Below are 21,236 nucleotides of genomic sequence, written 5' to 3' on the forward strand. Positions count from 1 at the left end.
CGCATTACCACTGGGCTACTTCAGTTCCCAGAAGCTGCTCACACAGACTAAGTCGATCCCGTATGAGCCACCGGTGGATCATGAAGGGGAGTTCGCCATTCAACGCGTTTCCATGAGGGAGAACTTGCAAGCCGCAGTGTGCCTCACCTATCATCGTAACAACTTGGTGAACCAAGCTCTCCTACTCCTCGCCATGGACAACCTGACAATACACCAGCTGACTAAGAAGGTCTTCGGAAGAGCCTATCCAGCCATCATCACCTTGCTGTCCAGAAGATCTCAACAGCGAGCTCTTTCGAACCTAAGGACGACAAACTTCCTCCACTCGCCGTAGTGCCAACTTTCCTAGTCAACCTTGCCTCCGTGAGTATGGACTTAGACTTTAAACTTTTTGGCCGCCATCTCAAAAAACTTTGTTTATTTTTTTTGTAAATAGTCTGACAGCCTTTATTTTTGGCAGTCCGTCTAAATTGCTCTAATCACCTTCAATTTTGGATGAGCAGTCTAAATTGTTTTTATTTGGCCTCAATTTTACCAGACATGGTACTTTTTTAACCTACTAATTTTCATTCCAAATTCTGCCCACCTCAAACTTATCCACCCCCCCCCCACCCCCACACCCCCGCTCCTGTCCCTGAATTGGTCAATGGCGAAGTCAGAGGCTAAGTCCAGGGTGGGCGTGCCTGAACCTAAGTTGGATATGGGCACGTTAATAGAGTTCCAGTTCCAGTACTGAACTACTATCAAATGGGTCAAATTCAGTTACATGTATAAATACAAAGTCCTTCATAGTAATTCGACTGTTTTTTATTCACGATATTTGCAATTGTAACGATTTACTTGATTGGATCGTACAGCTGTTCATTGCAAGTAATTCTTTCATTTGATATAACAATTTAGTACATAACTGTGGTGTTTATATATTCAACAAATACACTTGTATATACAAATGTTACACATCGTGAACAATGCATTTGTAAAGTGTTGATTTATCAGCATTTGTAATTATGAATTTTACTAGTACAATGTAGGAAAAGGCATTTAATAAAAACTAGTTTTCAATTTTCCCGGGAGACCATGTTCCCTAACCCCCACAGAAACTCTCAATCAATCACCTACCTCCCCAAATGTTCACTTTTGCCATGCCTTCATATGGCTGACCATAGCCAACATGTCTCTTCTCGCCCCCCCCCCCCCCCCCGGAAAAATTCCTGCGAATGCTCATGGGTGGGGTGCGCAAATATATTAGTGGCCTAACCGCACCAAATACTCGAATGCGTCTCTGCCTACGGGTCTTCAATAAATCAAATCAGTTATGTTAACTTATCTGCCATGGGAAATGATTTGGTCCAAGAGAACCTACAAATACACTGTTTGGTGTAACACGCTACGCTACAAGGAAAGCGCGAAGCGGATCAAGATGAGAGAACAGTTAAATTTGGTGGGTGGAAAACGGAATAGCCTGTGTTTACATTTCCTTAGATACGACACTTGGCGTATGTGATACACTATTGAATCCGTTTGCTAATAATTAGTTTTGTAATTATGACAACTTTAGATGTTTATTATTATTACTAGATGTTGTCCTATATGTATACCTGTACTTAGTTAAATTTTTTTTATTAAAAAGGATAATAATGTACCAGACATTTTTGTTCCATACGCTGTTCGTCCCCAGTTAATCTACCCCGCCCACCTTATTTCATTAATACTGGTTTTAAAACTTTTTCTTAAAGGGACATTCCTGAGTTTGCTGCACTTTTTAAGATGCTATCGACTAACGGAGACTTTTTAACGATTGTAATTACATATCAAATATATTTTTCTGCATAAAATATTAGTGGCTGCATATTAAACGTGTTTCTGATCGTTCTGGTATTTGTATTAGGTTAAATTTCATCATATTTCCTAAAATATAGTTTTTTCGTAGTACAGAATTATTTGAAGACAAAATCCAGTTTGGGCTTCTTACAAATATTAAGACAACCAGAAACACATTGAATATACAAACACTGAGATTCTAAACAAGAAAATATATTTAATATGCAAGTTTAATCATACAAATATTTTATTAGTCGGAAACATCTTACAATGCAGCAAACTCAGGAATGTCCCTTTAAGGTTAATGGTATCCCCCCACATTGTTTAATAATTATCTGTTACATATCTAACTTGCCATACAGAATATTCTTATTAAAATTACAATGGGTGTATTTATAAAAATTAGTCACTTTATTTTAAAGGGATATACCCTATTTTTTAAACACTAAGGCATAATTTTCACCTAGAGTTTAGTTTCAACCCGTAAAAATGGACACTAAGTTTGGTTAATTTACAAACATGTAACAAATTTGGATAAAATAGAGTGAAACAAGAGTCTGTGATGTTGAAATACCCTTAAAAATAAACTAAAACACGACTCCATAACAGCTACTTCTCAGATGCATGTGCGTTTTTAAAAATATGAAAAAAAATAACATTTTGTGGTATTAGGAACACCAGGATAACAAGAAACACTCCAGTTGTACGGAAATGGATAATCTAAACAATAAAATATAAATAATGTTTGATTTCAGTGATCACAAACGGCTCTAATAGTGAAAAATATGTCATAGTGTTTAAAAACTAGGGTATGTCCCTTTAATATTTAAGCACATTCATTATTCACATATTTGTGAAAACAAACAACTTCAAGTTTATTAAAAGTGTATTGATTTTGTATTTTGCATTAGTAAACAATGTTATAAGATGATGACAAGAGACCATAATTTTGAATTATTTAGAATACATGTAGAATAAATCATCAACATGATACACATTTCTTCTATTTTCTTTAGATGTTTTGGAAATTTACGTCTCATTAATATAGTTTTAATAAAATAGACATTTTGTAGCAGAATGCCATAGTTGCAGACTTTCCAAATACATGTATAAAAATATTGTATGCTGTCTCCATAGAATTGATAGAAATACAGCTATAGTAACATGGGACATGTTTTATTTCATTTTTCTCTCCTGGGAGCAGGTCAACTCACCCCAAAACCAACTCGCCTCAGCAGTTGGTCAGCTCGCCCCACACTGTTTAGTTAACTCATAACATTACTGTTCTATTAATTAAATATAACAATAATGTGCATTAAATATTGTTAAATATAACAATAATGTGCATTAAATATTGTTAAATATAACAATAATATGCATTAAATATTGTTAAATATAACAATAATGTGCATTAAATATTGTTAAATATAACAATAATGTGCATTAAATATTGTTAAATATAACAATAATATGCATTAAATATTGTTAAATATAACAATAATGTGCATTAAATATTGTTGAATATGTCGAAGTCCAAAAGCCTTGCCAGATCATTCCTTTAAAACTTGCAAATGTTGTTAAAATAATCTTAACAGTTCATTGTTTATTCGATATTAGGATCTCCCCAATATAAAACCATTTAATAAGTGATCATAATAACGAAGTTTCACTGTAATATTAATAAATAAAATCACACCAAAGTTGTAGACGTCGATTTTCAATTTCTTCACAATTATTTACGGACAGTAAAGTTTGGAGCAAGTTGTACAAACACTTGGGCGAGTTGGTAGGGGCAAGTTGGTTTTGGGTTGAGTTGACCAGCATTCTCTCTCCTTAGTGAACTCACATAAATATAAGTATATGTATACTAACTGTAACAAAATTTCTATATTTTATTTACTCTTCTGATAAGCTTATAATATTTATACAATGTGTTGTTCTTTTCTAAACTGCATGCCAGTATATTTAATATGGATAACTTTGTAATAGTAAACAGGGGATCAGTGAATGAAAAATGATTAAAAAATAAGAAATTATAGAAATTATGAGTGGAGTTTGTCAATTTCTTTTCTTACACAGCATAAACAGCCAAATCAAAAAACAAAAACAAAAACAACTTGGCAAACAAATGTTAATATAAAAATTAATATTCATCGCCAGTCATTAAAAACTGGCAAAGCATACCTTTATTGAAATACTCCAGCCATGGGGAAAAAAGGACAATATTATAACCTGGTGACGATGTGCCAAGCACAGACATTTTGACAACTATGGGCTGAATTTACAAAGCCTGTTTTTGACTTGCGCACATGTATCTACAAACCGGCCTCGGTCGAAGGTGTTTCACGTCAACATAGTATTGTTGTTGTATTAGAGCGAGAATCCTTGACTACCGTTTGGTAGGCAGCAAGTGTGCAGAATTTATATAGATTGGTCTCTGACAGTAAGAGAGTGTGATAACTGTCCAAATGTCCATCTAACTCTCTTACTGTGTCTTTCCAAATGGCTTTTTTTTCAAATGGGCTGCTGTATCGTTAAACATGTATGTCTTTTTTTTCAGCATCAGCATGGAAATTGAGGATAATCATTCAGGTTCACCCATGCCCGACATGTCTCTGTCCCCGGGGCTGGGAACACTGTCTGAGACACCCATCTCACAAATAGAGGAAGAGGAAATAGAAATCATCACAGAACCTCCAAGTCTTGATACCCAGTACCAGACTGAGTTCTTCAAGGTTCAAGGCTTTGTCAGATCAGGTACATGTGTAAGTTAGTAATACTGAGTCTTGTTATTCAGAACCAGATGGAGTTCTTCAAGGCTTTGTCAGATCAGGTACATGTGTAAGTTAGTAATACTGAGTCTTGTTATTCAGAACCAGATGGAGTTCTTCAAGGCTTTGTCAGATCAGGTACATGTGTAAGTTAGTAATACTGAGTCTTGTTATTCAGAACCAGATGGAGTTTTTCAAGGCTTTGTCAGATCAGGTACATGTGTAAGTTAGTAATACTGAGTCTTGTTACTCAGAACCAGATGGAGTTCTTCAAGGCTTTGTCAGATCAGGTACATGTGTAAGTTAGTAATACTGAGTCTTGTTAATCAGAACCAGATGGAGTTCTTCAAGGCTTTGTCAGATCAGGTACATGTGTAAGTTAGTAATACTGAGTCTTGTTACTCAGAACCAGATGGAGTTCTTCAAGGCTTTGTCAGATCAGGTACATGTGTAAGTTAGTAATACTGAGTCTTGTTAATCAGAACCAGATGGAGTTCTTCAAGGCTTTGTCAGATCAGGTACATGTGTAAGTTAGTAATACTGAGTCTTGTTATTCAGAACCAGATGGAGTTCTTCAAGGCTTTGTCAGATCAGGTACATGTGTAAGTTAGTAATACTGAGTCTTGTTACTCAGAACCAGATGGAGTTCTTCAAGGCTTTGTCAGATCAGGTACATGTGTAAGTTAGTAATACTGAGTCTTGATAGAGAGCTTCGCAGCATTCTGACCGTCGCAGGATAAAGCTGATATCTTAACAGTATTTGGCTATTCTCAGTACATCAACACAGCTGCCTGTTCTCTCATCACCTTGTGTCTTACAGATCATTCCTCTGTTTCAGATACCCCTGAGACTCTGATGACAGAATTCACCAATCGACCAGACATCACCATCAGATGTGACCGGTGTGCCATCCACATCGACCTCATTGCCTTGCGGGAGCACCGGGCCTACCACAGTGCACTGAGTGTGTTGAAGTACAAGGGAAACAGCACCCCACATAGCAATGAGGCCCTGCTGCGACGTCGCAACATGGTCATCAAACAACTCTTAAAACAGGCATCAGCCACAGATGTACCCTTTGAACCAAAACAGGTCCAGGTGATAAACGATGCGTATGAAATCATCAAGTCTAACCTGGAAGATACTTTTGAGGAGTATCGGGCAGTGCGGGAACCAGTCAACACCAAAGTCCAGGGTGTGGCCCTGTCGTGTAGTCCCCAATGTGTGGATGCCATCGGAATTTGTGCTAGTCCCAATGAGCGGTGGAAAGGTAGCATGGAGGACACCCGCGTGTATCAAGATTGTTTTGGGGACGATAAGAACAAATGTTATGTGGGATTGTTTGACGGCCATCATGGGCGGTTTGCTGCTGAAGTAGCAGCATCAACGTTACATTACCTACTGCTGAACGAAATGGCAAAATTCGATTCCGAAACGAATCCAACACGAATACTGGAAGATGCGACAGATATTTGCGGTTATGAATTTAAATACCCTGACTCGAAAGAGAGAGAATTGAGTAACTTTGTAGAGGGTGTAAATATAGTGCAGCAGATTATAAACTTGTGTGAGGAGAAGTACGAAAAGATGATCCAGCGTATTGAAAATTCATCGTCTCGTACTCTAAAAGGAAAAAAGAAAACTAAAGCTCCCAAACATCCTTTGCAGCCAAAAATTGCCGAAGCCTTCAAAAAGGTTTATGAATTCCTGGACATTTTGTTGTCTTATGGGAAGGATGAATGCTCCAAGGTGCGGTGGAGTGGATGTTCAGCATTAACAGCCATCATTCAAAACACAGATGAGGGAGACAACTCCAACCAGTGTATGGAAGAGGGAACTAACTTGTATGAGGATCCAATACAACTGGGCTTGATACACATTGCAAATGCTGGTAAAATTAATTTAAAGTTTGAAAAAAAAAATCCCAAGAAAAGTTAATCACTTTAACAAATTCATAGACAGAATTAATTATTCTATTTTTGTTTTCCTTCATTTATAATCGAACTTCCTTCATGATATATTTTGTTAAATATAAAAACATAGCCTACATATAAATATGTACAGTCAGACCTCGTTACAACAAACACCTTCGTCCCTTGGTCACTTTGTCATTATATCAAAATTGTCGTTAGATCAAAATTGCTGTTAGATCAAAATTGCCGTTAGATCAAAATTGCCATTGTCATTATATCAAAATTGTCGTTAGATCAAAATTGTCGTTAGATCAAAATTGCCGTTAAAAAATTATTTTGTTTAACAACACCACTTTAGCACATTGATTCATTAATCATCGGCTATTGGGTGTCAAACATTTTGTAATTTAAACATATAGTCTTAGAGAGGAAACCCGCTATATTTTTGCATCAGTAGCAAGGGATCTTTTATATGCACCATCCCACAGACAGGATAACACATACCACAGCATTTGATATACCAGTCGTGCACTGGCTGGAATGAGAAATGGCCCATAATGGTCTGACCGATCCCCTTCAGTGGGCCCCACTGACGGTGATTGGTCACAGACTATTATTAAATATATAATTATTAATCAAGACACATTCACTGTCATTCTAATTATTTCTTAGTTAACAACATCTACAATTGGTACCTACTTTGTTTACATAATGTCATAAAATAGTAGACTTGATTGTTTGAAGTTAATCCTTTAATTGAATGACTAAAGGCTTATTTTCAAAAGCAATACATGTTTACAAATTTAGCTGACATTGGTAACTCGGACATCATGTAACACTGTCGGCTCACGATGAGATCAAGGATGCCAAATGGCTGTGTATACTACCAACATGCTACGGCATCTGTGATTATGTAATGTTGTTGTAAAGATGTGTTTTCAGACTTTGGATGCACGTTTGTTCCTAATTTGCTCTGTTTGTGTTGGAAGATGTGAATTCCGGTGTAATGAACAGAATAACATTGATGTACGTTTGTTCCGACAGTTTGTGGTCAGATGATGTAAATGTGTTAGTAACGGCGGTCATTGTAACGATGTCTGACTATATGACTATGTGTTTGAGTACATTTTCTTAATGAAGCTGTGTATGTATAAAGCAATATTTAGAGGCCACTTTTATCAGTTTCTATTTCTGGGTTGATAACTTGTGCTTTTAGAAGACCTGACTAGTTTCCCAGACAGACTTTTCTGCATGAACAGTTGATGGTGAGCATTTCAAATATAGCAGCTACATTGTCAGTGGCTAGCTCTAATATGAAAACAGATAGCATTTTATATGTACACATGTGTACTTTGCCCTATCCTCCACTAACAATTTATTGTTATTTCTTTGTCAATAAATTCAATAGGAATAATTTTGAATGTACAATATTTATTCATTTGTATTTTAAAATGATAACAATATTTCACAAAACACAAATTACAAAATCGTTTTGCTGTATATTATTTTATGGTATGTAATGTTTACAGGTAATGTCCATGGAGTCTTGGTACGTGGTAACCATGGTTACCAGCTGACAAAAGATCACACCCCTAACAATGAAAAGGAGAAATCGAGAGTAATACAGGCAGGTATGAACTAATGAGTGTCTGTTGTGTGTACTGGGATCATGGTTGTTGAGAGATATAGCTTGGGTATTCATTAGCATATTAAAATGACAACAGTATTTCACAATACACAAGTTACAAAAATGTTTTGTTATGCAGTAAAGTACTTTATAACGAACTGAAAGGGACAAGACATATCGGTTCATTATAGAAGTAGGCCTAGTTCATTATACACATTTGCGGAAGTTAACCGTTTTCATTCAGGAAGTTGGCCATTTTGGATTTTGAAAATTTAAACTCAAAAATTAATATCAGTGCAGTCATTTTTGATGCATTGCTGTGAATGTTACTGATTGATAAGATACAAACAAGATAAAAATTATGATCAGTTCATTGTAGATATACCATACTAATTTAGGCCTACAATTCACAATTTTGACAAACAAATTGGTTTGTTTTAACAGTTAATTGGCTATACATAGTTCGTTCTATACATTAAAATTTATTAATCCTATATAGGGGAAAAAAACAGGACTTTACAGTCAGTTTGTTCTAACTGGTAGTTTGTTGTAAGCGTGTTCGTTCTAAAAGTACTTTACAGTGTATTTGTATTGTGTATGTATGTGTGCATCATGGTAGAGTGGTCATATGAACGGTTAGATTAATTACTATTTGTTGTTCATGGGTTGTATTGCCTGGATCTGGACCGGAAGTGTTTTTAGATGTATATTCCTCAATCAAAGTACATGTTTTTTGTTACATTTTATTTACATGTTGCTCCATTACAAAAACGGTGAAAACCCAAGGACTAGGTCTGGTGTGGTTTTTTGTCCCAACAAAACCAAACCAACTGTGATATTGCTTGTCTTGGATGAATGAGACTTAGAAGTGTTTTCCTCAGTCATACCACTGACTTATTTCCCATTCCAACCAATGCTCGATGACTAGTATACTAATGGATGTAGCATGGGCATAGGAAGGTGCCCAAAAGTGGGGGAGGGGCACACACACACATATATATGTATATAAATACATGTATATAAAAAACATCGATGCTGCTAAAAAGTGTGGAAGGCACATGCCCCCTCTGGCCCCCGCTTACTACGCCAGTGATGTAGTATAAATGAAAAAACTGTCTGTGGGAAAAAGTATATATATATATATACTAATCTGTAAGACTAGCTTCTGTGATACGTAGTGAGTTCTTTTATTCATTAGAAAAATGCTTTATGAACTGGAAGGGATGCAAGGTTTTAGGGGATTGCAAAGGTCACTGGAAAATACTGTCATGAGGGTGGGGGGGGGGAGGAAAGGGTCACAGAGTCATAATTAGCTCCTTTGGGCCACAGGTTTAAAAAGCCTGTAAGAACCGCTGTTCTAGAATATGTGTCGTAGGTACCATACATTTTTCACCCAACTTCTGCTGATTAAACAATGTGCTAAGGTGTGATTACACTATTATTCTGTTTCTTTGACTTTGACAGGAGGGACCATCAGTGAGAGTTCACGGGACTGTCAGGTAAATGGTATCTTAGCAACAACCCGTGGACTTGGTAATCATGGTGACGTAAGTCTTAAGAAGTGCATTGTGGTTGAGCCCCACACTCTGTGCGTGCCGATAGACCAGTATGCTCAGTTCCTGGTACTGGCCAGCCATGGCGTCTGGGAGGTCTTTAATGTGCAGGAAGTGACCTCTCTTCTTTTGAAGGTACATTTTTGTCTCTTTTCTTTTGAAGGTATTTTTTTGTAATATGTTTATAAATTTTTTTTTATAATCCAACAAATCAAAAACAGTCAATAATAAATATGTTTATATATAATGTTAGGAGACATTCACAATTGTCACCATATTTACACTAATTCTTTATTTGAGTTGTGAGTTGTCTAGCCAGGATCACCATCATCAAAGTTCATTACACTAATTCTTTAATTGAGTTGTCTAGCCAGGATCATCATCATCATCATCATCATCATCATAATCAAAGTTCATTACACTAATTCTTTAATTGAGTTGTGAGTTGTCTAGCCAGGATCATCATCATCATCATCATTATCATCATCATCATCATCATCATCATCAAAGTTCCTGACACTAACTGTTTAACTGAGTTGTCTAGCCAGGATCATCATCATCAAAGTTTCTTACACTACCCTTTAAATGAGCATCAGCATCAGGTTTTCTTATATATCAACCCATTAATCTCAGAGTTAAGGTTCATAGTTGAGGTCACCATCATCAAAGTTTGTTATACTCACCCTTTAATCTCAGTGTTGAGTTGTCTAGCTAGCGTGATCTTCATCATGACCACCTCCACCTCCATCAGATCATCATGTATATGCAGAATACTCCCTGAATGGGACTCTGTGATCATGACCGTTTACACAGATATCCCAGTTAGCAGACGCTGGTCTGGACAGTCCACTGTATGATAAGTAGAATAATCGTGGTTACAAATGTACTGTTGTCACCCATGATAGATTTATAATTTCAGTTATTCTACTATAAATTCATAATAACAGTAGATTATTATCTTATGGCTTGGTTACCTCCAAATATGAAACACTTTGTGTAATTGTGTAATTAGGTTAAACAATACAAATATTCATTAAAGTTTTTTTGTTTCTTTCACTAAATTATTCACACACACTTGATTATCTTTTATTTATAAAGCATTTTCACAAGATAAGACAGGTAAACATTTTGATATTGTGTAGCAGTTCCATCTCTATCTTTTTGTCTCTCTTTTCTGTAGTTAGCCTCAGTGTAGCTGTTGTCAGCCATTTGTACCAAACTCATTCTTCTTCTTTTTCTTCTTTGTACATGTTTTAAAGCCAGTAATTAATAAGTTTGATGTACACCTAGCCTCTGGGTGTTTTATTTCCAAACACAAAATTCCACTATTTTCCAAACAGGAAAGCTGTTCAAGATTTGTTCCCTTTATTTGTAGAAAGGCAACCTATAATGAATTAAATAATAATTATAATTTATTAAAAAGCAGTTGGCTTTTGTTTAACACTACAGCCATTTTATTCTTTTGTGGGTCTCTTGTAGGTCATATATTTATAATTGCTTTGCAAACAAGAAACATGTAAAGAGTAAACAATCTCTCTAACAGTGTAAGTACATGAGAGGTACAAATGTTTTAATTCTTAACTTTTCTTGCTTGCAGCAGTAACAAAAGTGACAACTGGAAAAATCCATATATTTTAAAAATAAATCTCAAAAACTATATTTTGTGTATACATTATTAATTTTAATTGTCAAAATATTTATACCATTATTATATATTTCACAAAATATTATTTCTGTAAATGTCTTTGTTACAGAATGAGGTAAACTGTACACACAGTCTTTCAAACCTTCTTTTTGTTTCTTGACATCAATCTGCACCTAGCCTGGTTTTTATTTATGGTAGTCTGAATCATTCGTTTCTTCCTATACACAATTCCATTTGTTTTCTAAAGTGGAAACGAGGACCTGCTTACCATAATATGCTACTTTAATAAACTATAGATCCTCCCTCAATTAAAGCAGCACATTAGTGAATCTGACCATGTCATGTTTGGTAATTACTAGTTATATTTTACCTCTACCTGTACTACTGAGTGAAGAAAGATGTTAAATGAAAATCTACAAAATAATTTATTAAGATTTTTAATTTAGGAATTTTCATTTTATTATTACAACAGCTTTAGTTGGCTTGGCCAGCGCAACAGGCTGTCATTAATTTGTTGATAAACATAGTAGCAAAAGTAGTACTTTTAATATGGGTATCAGGCATCGGTTAATTCAACCCCTACAATTAGGAAAATGACCATGGCCGAAAAGAATGCTTTGGAAAAATGGTGTCTATTGCATTTTCCATGGCAATTTTACCATTAACATGTTTTCAGCTCTGATATGACCTAGAAGACGACAAAAACCGCCGTCTTCAAAGTCAGACTTAATACAGTGGTCCCTGCAATGCATGTGCTATGAACAGTCAACAGAGTTCAATGATCTAGTTGGATTTCACTTAATTTACAGTGCATTTCTGACCATGCCTGATGTCACTGAGATTCAGATACTTAGTAATATAAACGATGCAGTTACTGTTTCAATATTTACTTTTAATCTGTTTTCAGTTCACAAAGTATATATTTTTTTAACAATAAAGATTTTTTTTTATATCTTAACAAACAAAAAAATCAAATACATGGCTCGAAATAGGAAGTAAAATATGGCCTGCTGTTATTTTGTAAATAAATATGTCATGTTAAAAATAATTTAATCTGCTGGAAATAAGGCAGCACGGGGTGAGTGGAGGGTTTGCAACACTGTGTGGAGAATTAGGACCTCTGAGATGTGTATTAGAGCATTATGGAATTAAAATAGAACAGAATCAGGAGCTAAATGACAGGTGACATAATCGTACACACATTTGACTCTTGAAAAATGACCGGTGAATTTTGGATAATTTTAGCAGAAAAAACAAAATGCTGTGAAGAATAAAAAAATTATGCAGCAATCTCCACTGCATTGTTAATTTTGGTATACATTTAATAAAATACTAAATACCAAGAAACAACATACACAGTAATAATGTTGATATTTCATAATACATGTATTTTATATCTGTCTATTTGCTGACTTCACATTACATTTTCTACATTATGGTATACGGTATGTTTTTTATGTGCCAAATTAAGACTGGTCTATTTATTCATAAAGATCATTTTTACTTTCCTTGTGAAATGTGTAATTTGTTTTTCTTTTCTTCCTTATTAAATTGGAAGAAGGAGGATACAAATCCCCCCAAAACAATCCAACCAAACACACTTAAACAAAATGTGTATAGACCAACCCATTTATATTTTCATACTGTTTACAGTCTCTGCCTGAAACGCCACCCCCACTCCCCAATAATTATACTATATAGAAAACTGACAAATATTTATATCATAATTGGTAATAAAATACCTAGATGTATAATTGGATGTGAATCCATTTTAGTAATTTGTAATTAGGTGCTAAACAGTTATATGGTGATATGTTTCATTGCACTTTAGTGTATAGGCGAACGACTTCCTGGATTGTTGAATGTAGGCAATTAGAAAACTGATACACATTGAGTAGTGTCAGATAGTATTACAGAAGTTGTCAGATAGGAAGCAAATAAACACTTGTAGAAGAGTACCAGTACTAGATACAATTACGCAGTGTAGATATTTAGATATAGTACTTACATGTAGAATTACCCTGTGTAGATATTTAGATATAGTATGTACATGTCGTTTATAGATAGTCTACTAATGGTAGTGGCATGTTATCAATGTGATATTTAAATACTGTCAAAACTGTCTTCAGCAGCCATCCATGGAGCATAATCAAATATACCCACCTAGGACAGGTGGTCACTGAATACAGATTGCCATTTTCAGTCGTTTTAAATGTATTTATTTTATGGTCTGTTCTGATAATTAATGTATGTATGTTTACAGTCTTTTAAAATGTGTTTTATTTTACGGTCTGTTCTGATAATTAATGGATGTATGTCACGACTGGCTGCTCTTAGGTGATGTCCAGGTCACCAATGCCATATTCAATGAAAAAACAGCACGATCGAAATCGATTACACTGTGACATATGTTTAACCTGACAATCATTTGTCACGTTATCAGTGTGATATTTAAATACTGTCAAAACTGTTTTCAGCAGCCATCCATGGAGCATAATCAAATATGCCCACCTAAGACACTGAATACAGATTGCCATTTTTAGTCTTTTTAAATGTGTTTATTTTACGGTCTGTTCTGATAATTAATGTGTGTATGTTTACAGTCTTTAAAAATGTGTTTTATTTTACTGTCTGTTCTGATAATTAATGGATATATGTCACGACTGGCTGCTCTTAGGTGATGTCCAGGTAACCAATGCCATATCCAATGAAAAAACAGCATGATCGAAATCGATTACACTGTGACATATGTTTAACCTGACAATCATTTGTCTGTTAGCTACAAGCTAGGGCTGTAAATAACTCTTAGTCGAAAAAGATGTTAAAATTTGCTTAAAACATGGTTTTTTAGGATATGTAAGAAATATAATAATACATTTGTGTCCGTTAGATCCCATTTATCTTACAACTCATTATTTACAAATGTATTCAACTCGCTTTTGCTTGTTAGATACATTTTAAAACAACTCATTGTAAGATGAATGGTATCTAATGGCAACTCATGTTGTATATATATACATGTATATAATACCCACAACCATGGCATAGTGAATTCAGCCAAGGAGTTAGCCTCTGTTTAAAACGGTTGGCTTTTGTTTGACAGTTCAGCTGTTTTATAACCTTGTAGATCACACAAATAAAATCACTTTGGAAACTAGAAACATAAATCTTAAGAACTGAGCTTTTGTCTGTCTCTGTATTTCTGTCTCTATATATCAGTATTGAATTTTTTGATACATATTTACAATATTTATTTATATTAGTTTATATTAAATATATATTTGGTGTTTATGAACTGTCTGATGAAATGTTTATTCTGCTATTATAACCATGCATGTTGCCATTATCAATATTTTATATAATGATATTTTACTGTAATACTGAGTTATAATATTTATTAAAGTGAACATTTTAAATTGTTATTCTGGACCATGTCTATGTGAAGTGGGTGTAATGTAGCTGTCCGGGGGGAATGCAGTCATAAACAGTTCAGTGTGATGTCTGTCAGAGAGATAACCTATCAGATATTGTAAATCATAAAATATTAGTGATTTTAACATTTAGCGAAATCCAAATAAGTTACATAGAACTTTAGCAAGGACATTGCATCAGACCCTAAAAAACACAATAAGCTTAAGTTGTAGGATCAGCTGAAATAAAGTTTTAGACGAATCTTGATGTTAAAGGTAGAGTAAACTCAAACAAGAGATTTATGTGTTGGAAAGATGCATACCCGGACCACCAACACATACTGACACTTTAACAAATGAAAAATGCGTAATTTTAGAATTAATAAAAAAACATGATTATTCCTGCTAACTGGGGGCAGCCATTTTGTTTCGTTTTTGTGACGTCCGGTGGTATAGCTTGGAGCAAAGTGGCGTCAGCTCCGTCCATCTTCTCTATGCACAGTGTAAACAAACGCTCTAATTTAAGACAATGCGCTTCGCTTTCATCAACCTGACTTGTAAAACAACATAAACGACGTGATAGTATAATACATTATTTAATTAAATATATTTCCGGTTACATCAATAGAACGAAATAGAGTTATAGTATTTTTCTTTTTTTTTAAATCCAAAGAAAAAATGCATACTATTAGGCCTATTGGTAGGGCACGTTAGAGCAAAAAATACCACTCATGATACCCAAGTGATACTTTTCTTTTCTTTGGGACGACGTAATTGGTCAGTCTTGTGATTTTAGATGGGAAAGTCTACTTAATTAAGGGTTTTACAGAATTACTTACAGTAATAAAGCAGGGCGGTTGGTAATGTTCATTACGATTTGAGGTGTATCCGTGCTGTTATCACAAAATACCCTGTGATCTTCATAAAAGAGGCATGTCTTTTTAGTGTGTCTAGACACTTTGTTTGGGGACCGTCTGAATATACACCTGCCAATCAGGAACCACAGAAAGGCCACGGAAAAAAAAGACCAATTAACCAAGAAAACACTCCGATTATTGTTTCAGTACGTGGGTTAATTTATGTACGAAACATAATACAGTTATTTCACCACTTTGACAATGGTTGTTTATTTTATATTGAAAAATAATATATAATTGGTGCTGGCTTACTAGGATGGATATAATTACAAAACACTGCGATGCATCTGCAAAAATCAGGTATGTTTTGTTTCTTCAGTTCGAAGACTAATTCCTGACGTGACACGTTAGGTATTACGTCACCACCAGCTCACCAGAGGGCGTATTCACTAGGATGGTACAAAATGGCTGCACCCGTTATATATAATAGCCATCACATTTAACTGTTTTATTAATTAACTATATGATTATACTTGTTGATATTAAGCAATAATGTGCATTATATATCGTTGAATATGCATACCAGGCCAAATGCCTTAATTGTCACCTCCTTTAAGCAGCTTGCAGACAACTTAAATTTTGTAGAAAATTGCAGTAATGTACATACTAACTATTGTTGTTTGCTATCCTTTTGGTTTAATCAATAATATGTAACCATTTTTGTGAGTTCAGTTAATCACAGACAAAACAATCACACAAACGGGGTTTTTAACAGTCTGTTGTATGTCTCTTTAAATTTTGCATTATGAAATATTAGCATCTTGTAAAATTCGCTAACATTTTATGCTTGCTAACATTTCCTGATTTACAGTATTTAACCTAAGCTGACATACCATATATAGTAAAAGATTAATTTATTTAGTTATTTTCATCCTTATATCCAGTTATGATTCAAGAATGCTGTCCTGGGCATACACATCTCAAATATTTGGACTGTCTGTCCAGGATAGTAGGTTAGTCATTAGTGAGAGAGATGTCAGTGTATTGGCCTTATACCTACCCACAGTCATTAAACTCATTCTAGATGGGAGCCGTTATCGGGAGGCAAACCCAGTACCTATTAATCTATTAATCAAAAAAGGATTACCAACACATTAAATATGGCTGGGCTATTAATAATTAAATCTCTCACCGTCACTTAGGACTGATCTTTTTAAAAACGAATCTGCTCTGGACTTCCCAATTGTAAGATGTGATTCATAAGGCTGCAGCTAGTGTGTGCATGAAAAAGTGCCCTTTGTAGTTTAAAAGTATGTTTTTATAATCCAGATTGGGGATCCATGGGTTATCACTGTAGTTTGGCATGGACCCTTTTGTCAGAATTCTGAGAAATATATACATTATATAAATATGCACCTTTATATATATGCCATAAAAAATATAACATGTATGTAGTGTCCTAAATAAATCATAACCCATTTTGTTTGTTTGTAGCTGCTTCCTAGTCACCAGATTCCTGCCCCACGTAAAATGTGTGAGTCCATCAAGCCTCTCCTCAACCCGCCTGGTCAAAGTGAACTAGGTGACAGGAGAACATCATTCGCTAGCACTGATCTCACACCAAAGTCCGACACTGATGAGACCAGAACCACACTCAGCCAGGACACCGAAAGATCGAGATCGGTCTCAGTGCAGGAGAATGTAACTCCAGTTGAAAACCTGGACTCTGGTCGCAGTGAGAACATCTCTGGTCGCAGTGAGGACATGCTCACTATTGAGGCCGACCTCAAAACGGAGGTTGGCAGTCACGTGGGTGATGATGATGTGCAGCTCAGTGCCGACGGTGACCACGTGTCCATCCCCGTTCATTCCGATCTGTCGAGTGACAAAGAGAAGACTCAGGAGGAGATTCGGCGAGATTTAGCGAGATCGATGGCAGAACATCTCATACAGGCTTCTCTGTTAGCAGGGTCACGTGACAACATCACTGTCATGGTGATGATGTTTCCAGGGTGTGGTGTCTGAGAATCCACTGACAACACCACTGTCATGGTGATGATGTTTCCAGGGTGTGGTGTCTGAGAATCCACTGACAACATCACTGTCATGGTGATGATGTTTCCAGGGTGTGGTGTCTGAGAATCCACTGACAACATCACTGTCATGGTGATGATGTTTCCAGGGTGTGGTGTCTGAGAATCCACTGGATTATTTTGAAATATTATTTTCTTCTTCATCTTTTTTCTTCTTTTTTTTTTGGTGTGGGAGGGTGGGAGAGAGGACAGGGGAAAGGGCACATGTGGGCAGAGACAGGTTACTTCACTTATTAAATATTGTATATTATTAATTGTTCCCAGATAAAAGGTCACCTCGACATGGCATGTCACTGGGTACTGTCAACTCATAAAGTAATAAAGAAACATGCAGTTGATCTTGAAATCTAGTTGTAAAATGAAATTGTTGACATTTCGTTACATCATCAGGGCTAGCTCTGGGTAAGCAAACAATTTCGCCAATTTATCTGATACAAAAACTGGGTTATTTTTTAAAACAAAATATCATTTATTTCGCCGAATTAAAATAAAATTTGCCAAATGTTTTAGAAATTCGCAATTGGTGAATTTGATGAGTGCCAGAGCTATCCCTGATCATAATGTCTGATTCTTTTGTGTTTAACATATGAATCAGCTAACCATGACTGATTTTCAAATGAATGAGAAATGAAGTTAGGTGAGTGGTGATAAAATTTCTATTTTTAACAACAGTGACCATGACCTTTGTCACTTGATCCTATTCCTATATGCGAAGTTTGATAAAAATTGAATGAGAAATGAAGTTGGTAGAGTGGTGACCTACATAAGGGCAAGATGCTATATCCCTCAATTACTTATCACAAGGGGTAATAAATACCTGTCAAAATACATTTAAAAATTCAAATCCATTTAAATCTGAGTACAGAATGTTATGTGCCTTATTTTCTCTTGAATTAAAATATTGATTTAATCAGATTAATTCTACCGACCCAATTTGTTTTAGGTACAGTGAAACCCCTGAAAACTAGATCTGGACCTGGGGGGGTTCGAATATGAACCAAGTGGACCTTTTTCTATTTTGTTTTTGCACCACCCGAAACTCCATATTTACGCCCCTGAGTACAGAACATAACGGGCTGAATTTACAAATCCTGTTTATGTCTTGTACATGTGTAATTAGATACATTTACAATTCCTGTTTATGTCTTATACATGTGTAATTAGATACATTTACAATACTTGCATTTAAGAAAGACATGTTTGTAAATTCGGCCATGTGTCTTTAAACTAAATACTGCCTAAAACATTGTACTTGATCCCAAGGGTGTCCTGTTTAGAAAGGTTTCACTGACCAGTTTTTATTTTTTTGAAATTCATTTTGTACTAGGTTGGATTTGCCAAAATTGATAATTTAAGTAAAATCTGACATAATGTGTGAGGTAATGGTGGAAAAAAAAGCTACAATAGGCGAAATTATTTTACACTGGCTAATAACTAAGGTCATTGGCCTTAACATTGTACTAACTTGTTACATCTGTTATCATCAAGTCATGTGGTTTTACAGGAAGTAGTATCCGATACTCTGATTAGATATGGCTTCTCATGTGACAGGGGAAAGTGGGGTGCTATGTTCAAGTTGTGGTTGTACATGCAGCCTTTCCTCATCTTTTCTTTAGTGTATTTTACATATTAGTATTAATCCACTTGTTTAACAGACTTGAACAGTGTTGTGCCAAAATGGTTGTAACTTTAAATCTCAGTTTGCTGTGTCAGTATTAAATATGTGTAGTGTATATATCTAGTGTTGAATAAATTGAGTGTTTATGTCTACTGTTTAGTTTATATTTAACAAGTTTACTAATTTATATATATATATATATATATATATATATATCTTACACACTCGTTGGTGAGAACACCCATGTTTTATTTTTGAGAGCACATGGGTTGTTTACACATGTACATGTGTTAACAATTTCAAGGCATACGACTGGCTGCTCCTAGGTGATGACCAGGTCACCAGTGCTATACATCCAATGAAAAACAACACAGTGGAAATAGATTACACTGTGACATATAGATAACCTGACAATCGTGTGTCTGTGATGCATAAGTTAGCTGCAAGTGCAACAGCTGTAAATAACTTTTAGTCGAAAAAGATGTTAAAATTTGCTTAAAACCTGGTTTTTGAGGATATGTAAGAAATAGAATAATATATTTGTGTCCGTTAGATCATTAGATACATTTTAAAACAACTCGTTATGAGATAAATGGTATCTTAACAGCCACTCATATATTATTCTCTCTCTCTCTCTCTCTCTCTCTCTCTCTCTCTCTCTCTCTCTCTCTCTCTCTCTCTCTCTCTCTCTCTCTCTCTCTCAGTATACAAAAAAATATATATATATTTTTTTTTTATATATTAAAAATGTTTAGCAGGGGTCGAAATACTGCCATCCTAGCCAGTTTTTGCCTGTCAACATCACCATGGACCGGAGGATATTTTAGCCTGCCATCCTGTCGGACCGGCGATTATTTTACATTTATACTTTATGATCATGTTTGGTCCGGCAGGTTTTGATTCAGTCCAGTAGAATTTGTAGCTTCCAGACCGAATGTCCAACAGAAATTTCAGCCAATTTTTACCCGTTTAGTTGTATTAGTTTAGTAAGTTTGTATCTACTTTTTTGTTTTTATGTATGCTAATGTTAACCTCGTGATATTCACATCATAAATCCTCAAAAGATGATGTGCACAATACGATCATGCTACTTTTTGTAATTTTCCATGAGGTAAAGACAAATGTACTTTACCGTAACACCAACTAATTATTTTAATAATGAATCAGAAGATTAAGTTTAAAAAAACCGAAACAAACAATAACTAGAAAAGTGAACATAAATTAGATTGAGTTGCCTCAAATAAATACTATTTATTTTAATATTAGTCTGATTTTCTGTTTTAAGTATGCTATAGTAAGTTACCTTTATCTCACAATAAAAACCTGAATAGAGTTTGTAAGATCGTTATAGTTTGTGTGATTGTTATAGTTGTACAAAACAGACTGAGGCGCTGATCAAATACAAGATCCACTGGTTTGTTGTAGATCATGGACAGGCAGTGAACCATGGGACTTACGTGTGCTGGGGTTCAGGTTGTTAAAATTCACATTTTCTGCCAGAACTCAAGCACTTGATCATGCGGCTACATGTTATATACCCTGCTACAGGATCTTTACCTGCACTCATTATGCCAAAATATTGTATGAATTAACATGTTATTTTATTGTTAAAATATTGCAACAATAAAATTGTTCAAAGTTCTTTTTAAATCTTTTTTAGTTATTTGTTTGATTGTTTCAAGCGATACATTGAGATGGAGAGATCTCTCATTAAGTCAGTGAATTCAAAATGACATTGGTGAAAAGTCAGGTGGGTGTGTATTCAATGAAACATGTCTCATCATATATACTACTCAAAAGAATTTAAGGGTCAAAAATTTATAACCAAATAAGTTTCAGAGTGTATTAGATTGATGATGTAAACTACACCAAATTTTTTATTTATTGTTCCATATTTAAAAAAAACACACAAATAAACATCACTGTAT

At 35.0% G+C, this 21,236-nt stretch overlaps 1 protein-coding gene across 2 annotated transcripts; it reads left to right on the top strand.

Annotated features, from left to right (window-relative positions):
• The first annotated feature begins 1,449 nt into the window (after positions 1-1,449).
• On the top strand, positions 1,450-19,533 carry LOC121378239 (protein phosphatase 2C-like domain-containing protein 1). Of its 2 annotated transcripts, XM_041506317.1 has the most exons (7): positions 1,450-1,496; positions 4,382-4,578; positions 5,431-6,483; positions 8,035-8,136; positions 9,597-9,820; positions 10,784-10,804; positions 17,092-19,533. In XM_041506317.1, exons 2-7 carry the CDS (start codon positions 4,389-4,391, stop codon positions 17,620-17,622), a joined length of 2,121 nt encoding a protein of 706 aa, XP_041362251.1. In that variant the 5' UTR covers positions 1,450-1,496; positions 4,382-4,388; the 3' UTR covers positions 17,623-19,533. The 2 variants fall into 2 exon arrangements, with proteins under 2 accessions (XP_041362251.1, XP_041362252.1); XM_041506318.1 differs by lacking the exon at positions 10,784-10,804.
• The last annotated feature ends 1,703 nt before the right edge of the window (positions 19,534-21,236 follow it).

The sequence above is a fragment of the Gigantopelta aegis genome, chromosome 8 (genome assembly GCF_016097555.1).
Source record: "Gigantopelta aegis isolate Gae_Host chromosome 8, Gae_host_genome, whole genome shotgun sequence".
Lineage (NCBI taxonomy): Eukaryota > Metazoa > Mollusca > Gastropoda > Neomphalida > Peltospiridae > Gigantopelta > Gigantopelta aegis.